General features: G+C 38.1%; 1 protein-coding gene across 1 annotated transcript; it reads left to right on the top strand.

Moving 5' to 3' along the window:
- Positions 1 to 16451: 16451 nt before the first annotated feature.
- Positions 16452 to 16809, top strand: LINC03103 (long intergenic non-protein coding RNA 3103). Its single transcript, XM_014583992.1, is given in 2 exon segments — positions 16452 to 16694; positions 16696 to 16809. Coding segments are annotated over 2 exon segments (357 nt in total).
- Positions 16810 to 18064: the final 1255 nt, after the last annotated feature.

Here is an 18064-nt window from a genome sequence, read left to right as displayed (position 1 = left end):
TTTAGGGTGCGGGAAGCAGCGCAGCCGGCGCTAATTACTACACACAGCAATGCTACAGATTACGGCTGGTGACTGGACTTCTCTTCCTCTCTTCCTTCCTTTTTTTTTTTTTCCTTTTAAATGAATGTGTTAAAGGTGTCATTAACAGGTTAGTTTTATTTTTTTTTAATGTCCTGATTTAAAAAGAAAAAAAAAAAGGTTAATGTGTTTCCCTAGTAAGGCTCCCATTTTTCAAGTACAAAATCTCAGAGCCTTTAGTTTTGTGAACAGAGCATGCTAGTGATGCCTTAGTGAGTGCCGATCTCAAAAAATTTGAATTTCGAAACCTTGAAAGGGGGTACTAATAGAATTTTCTGACTCAAAGGATACGTTAATAAAATAAAAAACAAGCAAATTAAAGGGAAAAACAACGATCTAAAACTGCAACGCACTACTGCAAATTGTAGTTATTAAAAAAATAGCAAGAGAAGGCTCTCTGGGTAACCAAATAAAAAACAAAAAAGAATTTACCTCATTAGACAAGATTTATATATACACACATACACACACACACATTCTATATATAATATATATTATATATGTTATATGTGTTATATATATTATACATATCTATATAATTAAAACAAATGAATTGCATATGAGTACCAATCATAAACGGAATGGGGTAATAGGACATGAAAATTTGGGGTTTCCCAGGGCAGACAGTGTGTTGCGATCCCCACTTTCAGATTCTAGGCCACTGGAATAACCCAGTTTCCTGGAATGAGAGATCCAGGAAGAATCAAGCCTGCAGAGTTTAAATGCAAGTTAGTTAATATGAAAAATGCTGTATCTAGTTGTTTGCAAAATTACTTTTGTTGATTAAAAGGCTCTTCAGAACTTCCGGCTGGTGAAAGGGTTTTAAATTGTCTAATGCTGATTGTGATTGCTATGCAGAAAAAAGGCAGTGCAAAGCAAACCATTATATCACTGAATCTTTGTTAAGCAGGCCTTGAAAGTGTCTGACAGCATAATTAATCTTGTGATATGAACAAAGAAACCAACTCAATAGTATTGAAGATGCTTATTAAAAATACTAAATACCTTTTTCCACTTAAAAACCTTTTGAAACAGTGTGGGAAGTGGCATTACCTTTTTGTTTTTGCAGCATTTTCAACTAAAATTGATACTAGGGTCTACGGCGCAGAAGCAAAACTGTGAAGTGGACAACAATAAGAATTAGTTAAAAAAAAATCGTGATCCCCACCAGGACCACCGACTGGGCTAGCCAACCTGGCAGCTGCAGACTCTGACACACCTCCCCCCACCTCCCCTCCATAGCTATCCCACTTGAACTTTAGACAGAATGAATGGTTGGTAACAAAAGCCTGCAGAATCTGGGACCTTCCTGAAAACTTCCTCTTCACTTGGGGATCTCAAGTGAGAGTTGTGCATACAACTATTTGGGATTCCAAAGAGTGTCAGGGACACTGGATGCTTTGGGATTATTTGGGGTTCATTTTTGTTAGAGCAAGGTTGAAGGGTCAACTATTCAGGGCTCCTTGGGCCTCTTGGCAAAGCCAGCCATGTTCACATCTAGGAAATTACTGAAATCCCAACAAGGTTCTGCACTATTGCTAACCTGTGCAGCAGTGGCAGGACACACTTATTGAACTGCAGGCCGGGACACAAGGGTAGAGCCAGGAGTCTCGGTAAGTGGGAATAAAGAGGAAGTTTCCCTTTACTGGGTGGAATTTTTACTGGGATGAGGTTATGACAGAGAGCAGTGATATGGGACACATTGGCAGTTGGCAATTGCTATGTTAACTATAAACTACACAATGCAATCACCTGAGTACATTCAACATTAGTGTGTTTTAGCTCATCTGTCTGGAATGATGGAGGTTGGCTGATGTCGGTTGATCTTGGCTGGGCAGTTGCACTGATTTTCACAGGGTGGGCTCCAGCATTTGCAAGTCACTTGGACTAGCCTGACCTTGATTGAATCCAATGGGAGTGACTCAGTTACATGGTCTCTTATCCTCACTGGCTGAGGCATGTTCTTCAGATGGGCATGACAAAGGCACAAAACAGTAAGTGGAAACACAGTAGGGCTCTTTACTGTGGCTCAAACTGGGTGTAAATATTGTGGGGAGGACCAGGAGATAGCCTTTGGATACAAAACGTTTGGGAAGGAGGTCATAGAAAGACACACATTAACATATGTATACTTATTGTGCTTATACCCTGCACTTCTTGGTTGAAGAGAGTTTTAACACTTCGTTATAACTCCAATTCTTCAGTAAACAAAGAGTAACGGGCAATTTTTTTTATCTTGGTATTGAGAAATGAAAATTGGAATGTATTAAAGGTTTTTCATGATACCAGTAAAGGAAAGAGAGATAATAATAAGAGGAGGGTTAGAAGAGGCGGGTTTAAGGCATCATCGTTTTTAGTTGATACCATCATTTACTAAATAGACATGCAAAAAGAAAATCCAAAATCAACAGAAAAACTGTTTTAATTAATGGTTGTTTTTATTTGCCAATTACAGCTCAATAAAGGTGGACAGAAAATATCTGAAAGATAGTTGGAGGGAACTTTAAAATACAAAAATTAATGTTTCTTTTTACCAACTATGAGGAGCTAGAAAATATAACTTAAAAATATGACACCAATCACAATTGGTGAGAACACACAAAGTACACAGAAAGTATGTCTGACAACTCTGATGGTGGGCAAGCAGGTGGCGTGGTGGTTAAGAGCACTGGATTCCCCCATAGCTGACCACGATTCAAGTCCCAGACCTAGTGGCTTGCTTTCTCACTCTCTCTCTTTGTCCCTCTATGGTCAAATTTATATAAAAAAGTAAATAAAAATACAGATAGATAAATAAAATAATTCTTTATAAGAAACTCTGATGGCATAAATTAATATTATAAGCATGTCAATTCTGCTACACTTGTTTGATAAACTTAATTCAAAGGAAAATTCAAGTTGGATTTTTGAGAAAATTGACACATTTCATTTAAATTTAAACTTATTTTAAGTTGCTCTAACTTTAGGTTAAATAACTATATAAAATAATAATAGCAAAGGAAATAAAAGAGGAAAAATTGCTATGTCAGATATATAGCCATTATAAAACCGAAGTTATATAAACAGTGTGGTATTGGCAAAATAAAAACTGACCAATAGGCAAATAGTGGTAACAAAGATCTAAGGAAAAAGGTCAAATTTATTAGATGCTTTGTGACAAACAAAATCACACTAGAGAAAAATATGAAACAATATTTCTGCTAAATATCACATTCAGGTGCACTCTAAATGGATTGAAATGTGAAAAATATGAAGTATAAATGTGAATGGTATAAACATGCAATTATTAGAAGAAAATATCTTTATGACTTACAGAATAAGGATACTTTCTAAATAGAATTTCAACAACACAAATAGCTGGCAAAACCCAATCAAGCAAACAAAAACAAAAAAACCTGACCAATTTGATCACATGAAAGTTAAGTCTTTTGGCCATGGAAGTTACACTTTGGATAAAGTTAATAAACCAACAACGGAATAGGAGAAGATTTTACAGTATTTTAAAATGAAATGGGATTATTACTAAATAGTAACCCCAAAAAACAAAATGGCCAAATTGTATGTTTAGACAATTTGTAAAAGAAGAAAAGTCCAAAAGATTTAGGTATAGGTATTAAAAAAGAAACTGAAAATCATTAATAATCAGGGAAATGAAAATTAAAACAAAAAATATTTCATACCTAATGCATTTACACAAATGTGGACTGCTAGAAAATCCCACGCATTTACAGGGATGAGGGGTATCAGACACTTCTGCTGTGCTGGGGGAAATATGGCCAGTGCATTTGCTCTGGAGGGCAACCATGACTATTTAGTCCATTCCAGTATCACACATTGACTTTGAGTCACGTCATTTCCAGAAGAAGCCATGCATATAGGAAGTTTACTGGAAAACATGCTCAGAATCATGCAGTCTCCACAAAGAACTCAGAGGTCACACCATCCTACAAGGAGCCTTACTGAAGCAGTCCACCTGGTTCCATCAGACACAAGGGAGCAGGGTCCAGAATTTGGGGCAAGCCAGTTCCTTTAGAGGGGACTTGATTGTGAGCCATTGGCAGTCAACACCCCAAGCATTTGTGGCTCCATTTGTTATGACGAGGATATCTGAGGGGCCCATGTTGCTATCACCATACCCTGTGATCATAAATTCTACCACTGGACCCACCTCTCAAGGAAGTTTTCCTAGAGGGTCATGTCATAAGGGACACATGGATACTGGGCACTATTAAGTATGGGGAGTAAGAGATGGGAGCCTATATGTCTAGCCCTGGAAAGATAAGTTTTTAAAAAAATAGAAATGTGTAGTGATTCCAAGCAATGAATCATATGTAACACATAGCAATATGGATCTTAACATTTATATAAATGAAAATACATCACACCAACAATGATATACACTTATCAAGAGCACATTCTAATGAACAGATAGGCATTAAACACACTGCAATGGTTGCCTATGGGAGGAAGGAAATTAGGGTAAAAGAGAATAAATAAATAGGCAAATCAAAAGGAGGGGATCTTGCATAGATCAATGATGACAGTGTGTTATATATTGAAGATTACAATTAACTTGATCTTCTGCACCTGAATCCCAGGGAAAAAAAGGAGTCATAGCAAATGTCAGAAATTTCTAACCATTATTTGGGTCAACTGCAGATCATTCCACACACCATCTCTTTCACAGGTAACCCACAGAAGGTCCTCATGGACTTGCAGTCCAGCTGGTGTATCTATTTTCCAGGGAAGCAGGACTAGAGTTGACTGTCCAGGTGTTTTGGACTTACATTTTCATATTCGACTCTAATTAAGAGTTTGTAAAAGACAGAAAGAGGTTTAAGTTCTTTCTTCACACTTCGGCTATGGTTGGAAGAGAATAAATTGAAGCATGGGGTTTGAAAAGATGCTGCCAATGCAAAGTAGGAACAGGAAAAATAAAAAAAAGCAGAACTTAAGAGAGGGAGAAAACAAAAGCAGTAGATTGCTCTATCAAGGTAAGGGCAATCCTGGAGAAAACCTGGTGAAAAGTCAGTTCTACAACGAGGAGAAGAAACAAAGTTAAAGAGATACTCAAGTATTTTTAAACTGTGAAACTGCCAAGGAGAATTTGAGGCAGAATGTACACAGTCCACATGGGGAAATGTTTTATATAGAAAAATCCAGTTTCTAGGATATTCTTATCACAAAGCTGGGAAGCAGAGAACAGATTCAGAACAATGAGTTTGTCAAACTCTTAATGCCAAGAGATTCCAGCCCCCTATTTGAAAGTCTGGATTCTTGAAAGTAAGAAAATACATGGAGAAAGGTGGCTTAGTAGACAGTCTAGATTCCAGTATGGATGGCCCCAGTGATGCTCTCTTACCTTAAACAATCTCATCTAAACCTCAACTTGCCCATCTATAAAAGAAAAAAATCTAACTTTTTTTTTTTCTTACCATCTAGAATTTGATGTAAAAGTGTGGTATAAGAAAGTGTCAATACAACCTCTGCCCCAACTGTGAGGGAACTACAGCAAAGCAGCTGATTCTCATCGTATTAGTAGCAACATGATGCGATTCTTTACTTAGAAGAAAGGGAGGGTGAGGAAGAGGAAAGTCTGGGAGGAGGCGTTAAAGAAGAGGAGAAAGAAAGTACTAGTTTAAGTGAAATGGTTGTTTTTGGCATTCTCTGAGTCAACTGGGGTGTGTGTATCTCATCACCTTCCTGTAAGCCTAAGGCTTAAAAGTAAGTGAATAAGGCTGGCCCCATAGTACAGTGGTTAAGCACTGTGCAAACCTAAATGAGAACCAAACCCCATGCAGCCCACCGTGGTTCCAGTCCTGGCCCTGGTAACTTGGAAAACACCTCAGGTACGTGTGTATGTATCTAGGATCCTAATAAAACAGAGAAATGGAGGGAAAAAAAGAATTACGGTGTGACCAGGACTTGTTTCAGGTGCTTTCTCTTTCTTTTGCTCTCTCTCTGGCATGTACATGTGCCTTCTGGCATACATTAAATAAATATACACCTATCTTTTATAGTATCTGGCCTCTTAATGGCAAGTCAGCTACCTTATCTGATGTTAAACCAAAAGACCAACAGTTTATTTCAGACCTGGAGAAAAAAAAAACTGACCCAGTTGGACTTACTGAAAACTGTCACATCCATCTAGAACATACAACTAGATGAGCTAAAAAAGAGACTTTTAAAAATAATTTTGGTCAAATGTGATTTAATTTTTAACATGTATGCATTATCAGGTATCTCCCTTTACACTTGCCCCAGCATCTGATCCCCTTGATTAGATGTGAGCCTTTCCCCCACTTTATAAGACAAAGTCTGTCTGCCTCCATAGAGGTAAAAATTACCAGGTGTTTTCCTAGCTTATCTTGAAAATAAGGCATGAGTTACTTGATTTTTTGAATTAAATCTTAATGAAGCAATGAAGTGGGGACAGTGCGTGGCATCAGTTAGGCAGTGGCAGCAAAATTTTATTTCCTGAGACACTAATAGAATATTGACAACCTACAACCAGTGATAGATATGAGGGTCTGTGATGTTGGCTAGATAGACCTTTGTCTGGGCCCAGCAGTTGTGACTACAGTTCCTCTGTGGAGTGATGGGGGCATCCTTTCCTGTCACATAATTCCTGAATCTGGCTCTACAGTCATTCTGAATATAGAGGTTTCTCAAGATCCTTTTAGCAACTGTTTTGGTTTCAAAGTATTCTGATTTGATTTCTGATACTTGGAGCTAAGATTCCACACAAATTTTAATACCTAATTCTCATGCAAGATGCAGCACTATTTCTTAAATATTTTTCTTTAATTCACCAGTGAAGTCATCTAGATTTGTAGTTTTCATTGTGAAAAGTTGTTCACTTACTTTCTATTGTTATTATTTATATGTAGGGCTATTTAAATTTTCTATTTTTTCTTGTGTCAGTTTTGGTAATTTATATGTATGTTTTTAAAGACTTCTTTTATTTAATGTTATTGATCACTATCATTATTATTATTTTCTAATTTTAAAGAGAAACAGATAGAGAAAGAGATATAGGGAAAGTGAGAAAACAAGCCACCAGGTTCGGGACTTGAACCACAGTCAGTCATGTGAGAGTCCAATGCACTACACTAATAGAATATTGACAACCTACAACCAGTGATAGATATGAGGGTCTGTGATGTTGGCTAGATAGACCTTTGTCTGGGCCCAGCAGTTGTGACTACAGTTCCTCTGTGGAGTGATGGGGGCATCCTTTCCTGTCACATAATTCCTGAATCTGGCTCTACAGTCATTCTGAATATAGAGGTTTCTCAAGATCCTTTTAGCAACTGTTTTGGTTTCAAAGTATTCTGATTTGATTTCTGATACTTGGAGCTAAGATTCCACACAAATTTTAATACCTAATTCTCATGCAAGATGCAGCACTATTTCTTAAATATTTTTCTTTAATTCACCAGTGAAGTCATCTAGATTTGTAGTTTTCATTGTGAAAAGTTGTTCACTTACTTTCTATTGTTATTATTTATATGTAGGGCTATTTAAATTTTCTATTTTTTCTTGTGTCAGTTTTGGTAATTTATATGTATGTTTTTAAAGACTTCTTTTATTTAATGTTATTGATCACTATCATTATTATTATTTTCTAATTTTAAAGAGAAACAGATAGAGAAAGAGATATAGGGAAAGTGAGAAAACAAGCCACCAGGTTCGGGACTTGAACCACAGTCAGTCATGTGGGAGTCCAATGCACTTAACCATCACACCACCTGCTGGCCCCAATTTATTATTAATGTCTTTAATTTCTTCTTACTTGTAAAAATTATTTAAATTAAACTACTCTTAGAGCCTATTTCTGTGGTATAATTGTTAGTGTATTGGACTGTAAAGTTGGAAGTCGAGTCCTTGGCCTGGTCTGAACTCACTCTGGGTGCATGCACATACATATATGCTCAGGATTCTGTCAGGTTGAAGAACTGGAGAAAGGGAATTATGACATGAGCGAGCCCTGTGGAGGGTGGTTCTCTCTCTCTTTCTCTCATGTGCATTCATGCACAGATGCACGTGTGTAAGCATGGACATGCTATCATGGATGAAATTTGCTCATATTATTCCTTCGTTATTGTTTAAATGTTTGTAGAATCAGTGTTATATTCCATATCTCAGTTATATTATTGTCAATCCATGTCTCTCTTTTATCTTAACTAGTCTTTCTACAGGTTTATTGAATTTTCATTTTGCTAGTTAAACAAGCTTTTGTTTCACTTATTTTTTTCTTCAGTTCTGTATATTTCTATTTTTATTGGATTCTAATAATTTTTTCCTACTTATTGGTTATTTGTCCTTTTCTACAATAGGTTATGGTATAAGCTTATGTATTTTACTCTAGATCTGTCTTTTTTCAATCCGAAAAAAGCATTTAAGGGGACACATTTTCCTCTAAAGAGTTGCCTTTGCTGTCTATGATGAATGTGGTAGACTGATTCAATTCAACGTGCTTTGATTTTGCTGTTGTGCATTCTCTTTTGATCCACGAAAGTCTCAGAAATATTTTTCTCAAATATCAGGAGATTTTTCAGTTCTCTTTTTCATCATTGATTTCTATTATATTAGAAATATATCCTGTGTGATTCCAATCCTTTTAAATATAGTCAAACTACGTTTGATGACTTAGACTGCTGTCTACCTTGGCAAATGCCCTAGGTACAACTGAGAAGAAAATGCTGCTGTTGGGTGAAGTGTTCTGTAAATGTCAATCAAGTCCCATTGTTGGTGTTATTCAGTATTCTTACAGATTATACACTTTTATCAATTACTGAGAGAGAAGTGTTGAAATCCTCAAGCGTATTTTGTACTTGTCTTCTTTTTTATTTTTAATTCTACCATAACTACTTTATGTACTTTGAGGTTTATTTTTGGTATATATACACACACAAACACACACACACACATTTGTTTTAAGATTTGAACATTGTATTCTTACACAATATCTCTTTTTGTCCCTGATAATAATGCTAGTAATGATGTCTATTTTGATGTTAATATAGTTGTGTCAGTCTCTTCATAATTAGTTCATTGTATACTTTTTCCAAACTTTTAAAGAGCTATTTATCTCATTATTTTTTATTTTAAAGATTTATTTATATCTATTTATTCACTTATTTTAATTTGGCCAGAGAGGGATAGAAATAGAGAGCAAGAGAGAGAGAGAGAAGAGAGAGAGAAACTGAGAAAGCAAGCCATCACATTCGGGACTCAAACTGTGGTCAGTCACACGGGAGTATCCAGTGCCTTAACCACCACTCTACCTGCTGGTCTCTCTATCTCATTATTTTTAAAGGAAGATTCTAATAGACAAATATTAATCTTTTGTATTCAGGACCAAAAAACATTTCAAAGAAAACTTGAAAATTGATTAAATCATGTTATTTTGTATCTCGCATAACAATTTATTACCAAAGCACATATTTATACATAGTTGTGTTTAATAACATGCAGAAATGATATCTACCTGATATAGACACTTGATAATAGAAAATATTTTTTAAAAGAATATTAAATTTTATTTGTTATTATTATTTTTAAATTTGACTAGAGAGAAAGAGAGAGAGGGAGAACGTGAGAAAGCAAGCTGCCAGGTTCAGCACTCGAATGATCGGCCATGTGGGAGTCCAGCACCTCAACCACCGTGCCACCTGCTGACCCCAGCAGAAAATATTTTAAAAGCAAATAACACAAAATAAATGCCACATAAAAATTTACTTAAAATTTAAAAAGTAATATTATAAACCTTAATATCTGAAACATAATCAACTTTTAAATTAAAAACACACAAAGCATCCAATGTCCTGTGCACTAATCTTCACTTTTTATTTTCATTGACAAACATTACAAATGTAGAATGGTTTCATGTTTTCATTGGTGTTAGTTGGATTGCCAAGAATGCGTTCAAAGGCATCTGCAAATTGGTCTATAGGCCGCATTTCTTCGTGTGAGATTATTTTCATTTTTAACAATAAAAAAATATTTTCTCTGCTCACCTTGATTTTGACTTTGCCATGAAAATAGATATTTCTTAAGATTGTAGGTCAGTTTCTAATCTTAATCTAGAGTCCTCCACAAACATATATTTACAACATGACAAAAGCTATGACTTAGACTATTAGATTATGGCTGCTTCTCTTTCACCTACCCTTTCCCTGATGTCTATAAATGTTTATTTTAACCTGAGATTCTGCATGCCAGTGTTTTCTGCTCTTGCTTTTATTAGTGGAATCCTTAAAATTAGTAATGTCTCTGTATTGGTTGTTCAGCTTGAATTTATACCTAATATTTATACTTTCCTTATTTCCCCTTTTTCTTCAATAAGATACATAAATTTCCCAAATTCAGGGAAGGAATTTCCATATTCCAATGTGAATCATGTATTTGGGTCCTGTTTTTGCACCAAGTCCTATAATCTCTGGCTTTTAATTGGTATGCTGAACTATTTACATTTAATATAATTACTAATATGATAGGATTTAAGTCTACCATGTTACTATTTCTGCTTTATCTTTCTCCCATCTGTTCTTGCTTTTCTCCTCTGTTTCTACCATCTTCTGAATCAATTGAGTATTTTTTAGTATTCTATTTTATTTCCACTTAGGGCTTATTAGATATACACTTTTGTTCTACTTTTTAGTGATTGCTTATGGTTTGCCATGTGCATCTTTACATTTTTACAGGCTATTCAAATGCTATTATTTCACTTCATGTATAATATAAGAACCTTAGAATAGTATATTCCACTTTCCCCTTTCCATCCTCCCATCCTTCGTGTTATTGTGCCCGTACATTTTAATTCTATAGATACTTTAATCTATACTCCCATCTATATCCATATCCTTTAAAAGTTCTCATATTTAAGACAAATTTTAAAGACTGCTTTATGATTACTCACTTATTTATCATTTCTAGTGCTGCTCATCCATTTTTATATGTCTGAGTTTTAATTTGGTGCTATTTTCCCTCTACCTCAAGAAACCTTTTATAATTCATGTAGCCTTTGCTGCTACTTGAAATGTTCTTTCCTGGCCAACCCTGTGGCCTAGTGGTTAGGACAGCCAGATCCCACAAGGCCAACCATGTGGTTCAAATCTTGGCCCCAGTGGTTTGAAACGCATACTGGATTTGTGTGCATGCATGCTCCAAGTTCTGGTGGGATGGAGAAAGGGAGGAGAAGGGAATTGCAGAATCATCATGCCCCCCTTTATGGGTGCCTTCTCCTTCTCCCTCTGTCTCTCTGGTGAGTACTTAAGCCCACTACAAAATTTTTTAAAAAAAGAAAATGCTCTTTGCATGGTTACCTGCGTGGCCCATTCCCTCACTCCTTGTGTCTTTTGCTCAGATATCATAGTCCCTGTGAGGCCCTTTGGCTACCTATTTAATACTGTGATGCTCTGTCGCTGTGGCACTCTATAGCCCCTTTTTGCTTTCTTTTTCTTTCCGTGCTTTCTGATAATTTATTTATTTATTTATTCTGTCTATTTCTCTGTAGTTAGAATGTAAGCTCCATGAAAGCAGGGAATTTTGCCCACTTTGTTCACTGATGCATTTATATACTTGTGTCTAGTTATGCTAGTACTCATTTTAAAAAAAAAACTACCACTAGTATTTATGACAAGGCCTCGCACATAATAGATCATGGATAATTATGTGTTAAGTGAATGAATGAATGAGGCCTCCCTGACGCTCCTACAAAGAGCATAGGTGCTCTTCTCATCTCTTAGTGTGAATCCACCCTCAACTATATGTTAAACTTAAACCTAGTCAACTCATTCTAACCAAGGGGTTAACTTAGTTACTGATGAATCCAATTCAGTTAATTCCACTAATTAGACCTGTGTTGAATGTGTTCTTTGGATTCAGCCCCATGTTTTATAAACCAGTTTCAGAGCCAGTTCCAAAGAGAAGAGGATGCACACTTTGTCTCAAAGGGTTCATGAGTCCCCAGTCAGGAGTCCTATGACTTCAGCCATAAGAGGAAGGCTGGGGGAAAACACAAAAGTTTGAACAGCGGATGGAGGTAGAATTCATCTGGAAGTGACCAGTGAAGTTGTTGGAGAGGTTTTACAGAGGAAGGGAGAGGCAAACTACATTATGTCAAAATATAAAATAGCTGTATGTGAGTATATATCTAAAGAAGACTATTTTGACAGTACAATGAAAACAACAACACTGTGTGGTTCCGGTTAGTGTCCATAGGCCAGGTGCCTGGTTCAGAGCCTTGTTAGTGACTGTGACATTAGCGAAGCAACCTTAGACACCATCTCATGCACCTTAAATAAAGGTGCTTGACAGACGAGTGTCCACATCTTCATGACTTGTTCCGGCTCTACAGGTGGAGTGAGAAGTGCCAGAGAGGAGTGTCTTCTCCATGGGTGAATGAGCCTCCTCTGGTTCTTGGCAAGGAGGAACAGTGTAGAGTAAGCATGGCACGCTTGTAAGACAATATCTGGTTTCCAGCAGCAGCTGTCCAACTTCTGAGGTTCTGTGCTCTCTACACAGCCTCAGCCTACATGACATCCTCTCAGTTTAAAGTTAGGTACTAGTGATAATCCTGCCAGAAGCTCTTGATGTGATCAAGATGGGGCTCCCTGGACTCATACATTAGGATCTGGAGCAAGAAGCCTTACCCAGCTCTGTTTTTGGACTGTCCCTCACACAGTGTAATAGTCCTACATTTGACTTCGAAGCCAGATATTCTTGGGTCTGTTCCCACCTTTGTATGTACAAAACAACTCCTCTAAACTTTTCCCCCCTCCACCCACTCCTACAGTCATGTACCCTAATGCCCTTAACTTGTCTCTAATCCAGTAAACAAAACTTCAGTAACATATAAACATGATTTAATGAAAACAAATCTTCCCCCAAATCTGCTTAGAGAAGCAGCGTCACAGAGCTGTAAGCAAAGATGAAAGACCATGATTAACAGGACTCACATCTGTACAAGGGAGGATACAACTTGAGTTTCTGCCAGCTTCTACCTCAGAGAGTACATGTACTAGATTGATAATAAAACTAACGACCGATCTGTACTGAGTACTTCCTGTGCTAAGCACTTCCCGTTCATCGGAATCTCACGGATGTTCACAATCATCTGAAGAGGTGGGACCCGCATGTTACGTGTTCCATTATCTGCATGAGGAGGAGACTGAAGTTTAGAAGGGTAAGCAACTTACACCTGATCACAGAGTGAGTGCATTGGAGAGTTGGGACACTGTAGGACAACTGGAGAAAAAAGCAAGGACTTGGATTACCAGGGTTCACATAGATGAACAAACGACCCCCCTCCCCCGCAAATAAGGAGTTTTAAAACACAAAAATAAAATGGGTTTGATTGATCTATTTGAAGCGTTTTCCTGGATGTACTGCTTGGGTTATTCATTCTCCACTGCGTTCTTTTCTGTGTAGACACCATTTATCGACCCCATAGTAAGATCTACCACACTTGAACAATGGAAACAGTAATCAGGAAAAATTCTGGTGTGGGGAGAGGAGGGAAGTGCAGATCCTAATGAACCCCAGTAGGAAAGATCAATTTGTGTGTAGGGCTTTTGATACCTTAATCTCACACATTATCTTCAGACAAGCCCTGGACCACCCTGAGAAGTTCTCAAGAGTGAAATATCTGTCATTTGGGGGACTTCCAAGATGCTAGTCAGAGCCTTCTCCTATGAGTCTTCAAACAAATGAGAAGTAGACACAAGGGCCATAGTGGGACTAACATGTCAGCATGATGGTTTGCAGACCTGGATGTGATCTACTGTAGAGCCAACACACAGGCTCCCTGTCTCCCTCTCTCTAGTGTCAGGTCACTCAGGCCGTGTGTCTATTGTTCCTGAGGGCATAGACAGAGTCAGCCCCTAGCTATGCAGTGGGAAGGTGTGTTTGCCAGTGGGAGCAGGAGCCAAGAGCAGCCCTGTACACTGTAGTCCCCAGGGAGAAAACGTTAGAAGACAACAGCAAACCTTTCATAACGTAATCTACCCATGGACATCACACTCCTCCTGCCTTCCCAGAAGTTAAGTCATCCCACTTCCCTCAGGAAAGAAGGAACGCAGGAAAAGTGGGAGGTGTATCCAATACTTTTGAGACAGAAGTCACCTTGTGCTATGGTTTGAATGTTTGTATTTCCTCTAAAATTCAAATGCTGAAATCTTAATCCCTCAGGTGACACTATTCAGAGATTGGCTATTGGGAGATGATTAAGTCATGAGGATGGAGCCCTCATGGATGGAATTAGTGGCCTAATTAAAGGGGCCCAGGAAGGGTAGGCTGTGGCAGAAGTAATTTGACTGGACCACATAGGAGAGGTCCTGGGTTTGAGTTCTGTTCCCTCCCTGAGCATGCCAAGCATGCATGCATGTGCCCACTTTTCAGGTTCTTTGGGGCTTTGGGTAGATTGAGGCTTGGGACTCTGTTTGGTGGACCTGTCTGTCTCTTTTTTTTGTCTCATGGAGGAAAAAAATTAACCTTAAAAAAGATGATAGAATTTTAACAAAAGAGAAGCCTAGGTTGGCTCCATGACCTGCTGGTTAAAGACACTGGATTCCACATGACCAACCATGTAGTTTGGAGTCCCAGAAAAGAGAAGCCTAGGTTGGCTCCATGACCTGCGGGTTAAAGACACTGGATTCCACATGACCAGCCATGTAGTTGGGAGTCTCAGGCCCAGTGGCTCGAGAAACACACTGGGCATGTATGTATGTGTGGGTACACGTGTGTGCATGCCTAAAGTCCCGAAAGGATAGAGATTAAGAGGATAAAGGATTGTGGTGTGACCATTCCCCATGGAGGATGCACTCTCTACTCCCTCTACTCTCTCTTTCTCTGGCAAGAGCACACACCATGTAGCAACGAGAGAGAGAGAGAGAGAGAACTGAAAAACTCTCACCCCTTTCCCCATAAGAGGAGCTAGCAGGAAGGCACCATCTATGAACAAGAAAGCAGGCCTTTACCTGACATTGAATATAACAACATCTTAATCTTGGATTTCTCATTTTCAGAACTGTGAGACAAAGTATATTTCTGTTGTATATAAACCCCCAGTTTACAGTATTTTGTTAAAGCATCCCAAATAGACTGAAACACCATTATTTTGTCTATTACTGCCATGAGGAATATGAAATGAGCCTTATCATGGTAGGTTTATCTGTCAACCTTCATCAGTTCTTCCCACATCCACACCCTTGCGGTGGCCTCATCACAGGTAGCATAAGTTTCCCCAACTCTTGGCTCTGACACTGGCTACTTGATTTACTTTCAGTCAATGGCATGTGTTGAAAATAATAATATGCCAGTTTTGAGATGAGGGGGCCGGTTCATAGGTAAGGGGTCCATAGGTTTCCGTTGACCCTCTGTATCCTGACATCACCATGAGAAGACCATGCCCCATTTAGCTTTGGGGCCTTAAAAGGATGAGGGACAAGTAGAAAGGGCATGGTAGGCATCCAAATGATTCCCAGCCTGAAAGAGCTGCCTTATCACGTCCATTCTAGATCACCCAAACTCCAGTCAACTCCTAGATACATGGGTGATATTGCATGATACGTTTCTGAGTTCTGAAGTTGTCCATCAGGCAGTAAGAGCTAGCTAATATGCTTTGCTTTCCTTCCTTATTCATTTTGAGTCTTCATGATCAAGAAAAGCCCCTGGAGTAGTGCATGTACTCATTAAGGATTTGTTGTTTGAAGTAATGAATAAGATAGTTTTTTTTTTTTTAACCAACTCATCATAATGTCTCATTAACAGCTTGCATATAGTATAATTCACCCATGTGACTTTGAAGAAGTAATCTAAAAAAAAAAAAAGACAAAACAAGGCAAGACAATACCCTCTAATACCTCCTTTTGACATGAGTCACTAAACATTTAAAGTCGGAGGAGTCAGAGCCTGGTATCGCTAAGCTACATTTGGCATCACCTGGAAGCAGCTGATATATCACACACTGTGATATGATTAAGCCAGGCTTCTTCACCTGCCACTGGACTTTGGTAGATCAAAATGAACCAACATGACCAAGCATTTATTTGGATTCCATGCAGATTCTGAATGCATGGCTATCTCTATCCCACAGCATGCCAGTCCAGCCAGAGGTCTCCAGTGGGAAATCAGATCCACCTTTGCTTCTCTTTTTCAGAGGAAGTTTTCTGACACATCTGAGGAAACACATGCCTTCCCATACTGGCCTGATGCTGTTTCCCAGAAGCAGCCTTCTGGAAGGTAGACCATCAGGTGGAAGAAGTATTCTTCAGAGAGCTGCCTTCCCAAGGGAATGGTGACAGCTTGAGCTTGACGGGGAGCCCTGTTGTATTCCGAGGTGTGAAGGGAAGCCATGAACTGTGCATATGCTGTACCATACAGTTTTGCCTACAACTGCTTGTAGCTTCATTGTAGCTGTGAATGCTCTGTTCCTCTCCTTTGCACCCTCGAAGATTCGCAAACACACAGGATTGAGCTGTGTGAGGCGTAGCATTCCCCATGTGGTAGGCAAAAGAGGACATGGGTCTGATGGCTCTACCCACTGGGATGGACAGGCATGTGTTAGGGAGCCTCAGAGCTTGTGGCTAAACAGCCCACCCATCTGTAGACAGCCTTCCTGCCATTACTGCATGAAAATATTTGGTTTCATTGAAGGTTTTTATCAGTACAGAGTTTACAAAGGCAGAATTCCTTTTAAAGGAAGAGGACATGAAAGATATTTAATCAGAGGCTCTATAAACTGAAAGACCATCAGCTGCACAAAAGGAAACACAGATTTATGGCCTATCTACATCCTAGGGTCATAAAACTACACCTACATAGGCTGAAAGACCACGGCCTAAAAACTAGGAATATGTTTCCGTCTTTGCCAGACAGAACAAGAGAACCTTAGAGACACTGTGAGAGGGAGAGAGAGAAACAGGAGAGGGAAGAAAGAAGGAGAAGGAGGGGAGGGTGGGGAGAGGAAGAGAAAGTCGTATCAAAATCTTTTTAGTGCACAAAACTACTTCTGTTCATCTTAGATTTGGTGAGCTGGATAATATTCTGTGCACGGCTCCTAAATGAATTATTAAATGTCAACTCAAGATGGCTTAACTAAAATATCCAATTTAATAACCAAAAGTATCTAAGGTAACAATAACAATTTTACAGGTGAATGTAGAGTTGTCAAGTCAAACCATTATAGACAAGCTTTTGGGGTTTTCACATAATCTCCCTTTATATCTCATCTTCTGTCACTAAATACCCACTCTGGAGAGCGTGTTCCATTTCAATAAAGATCATCCCTTCGGTGCAGGCTTCACTATTCATATTCGAGCCAGCAAACCTTTTTTTTTTTTTCTTCCTAAAATATAAAGCTAAACAAGATCTCAGTCATAACCACCAAATCTTTATTAATGCATTCCTTGTGCTACTTCTGAATATTAATAAAAATTAATAATTAATTTTGCCTTTGGCATTGCAAGATATACTAGTTTTAATTAGTGTACTGTACTCCTATACAATTAAAAAATAATTGATGTCCACGCTTATTGGCGGTGTCTGTGATCTTCTTTTCTGTTGTTGTCAACAAATGCCTTAAAAAACAAGTTCAAGAATGTTGTGCTGTCCGCTTGATTTACACACCCAAAGTAACAGGCAAATCTTTTATGATGAAACAGAACAGTTTTCTGTTTAAATTATACACAAGTATATTAACTAGAAAGAGAAAATTAAAAGCTGATGGCTACAAGGAATAATGGAAAGTCTATAAAAATGTTTTATCTATCAACAAATTTGCCTGGAAAATATCAATGGTTGGCACCGTCTCTCAGCTGAAACATGGAGAGGCCATCTTGGATTTGTTATGTCAATTCCATCAAGCATTTAATTCTGATGTCCTCCTTAATCAGCTTTAGTTATTTAAATTCAGCATATCATGTTACTGTTCTACTACATCATTTTAATTGTGCCATGAACTACTTTATTATAGAATGCT

Source organism: Tupaia chinensis, unplaced genomic scaffold (genome assembly GCF_000334495.1).
Source record: "Tupaia chinensis unplaced genomic scaffold, TupChi_1.0 Scaffold145396_1, whole genome shotgun sequence".
In the NCBI taxonomy this organism is placed as follows: domain Eukaryota; kingdom Metazoa; phylum Chordata; class Mammalia; order Scandentia; family Tupaiidae; genus Tupaia; species Tupaia belangeri.
The sequence above is the reverse complement of the archived record's forward strand: the minus strand, read 5'-3'. Positions and strand labels throughout refer to the sequence as shown.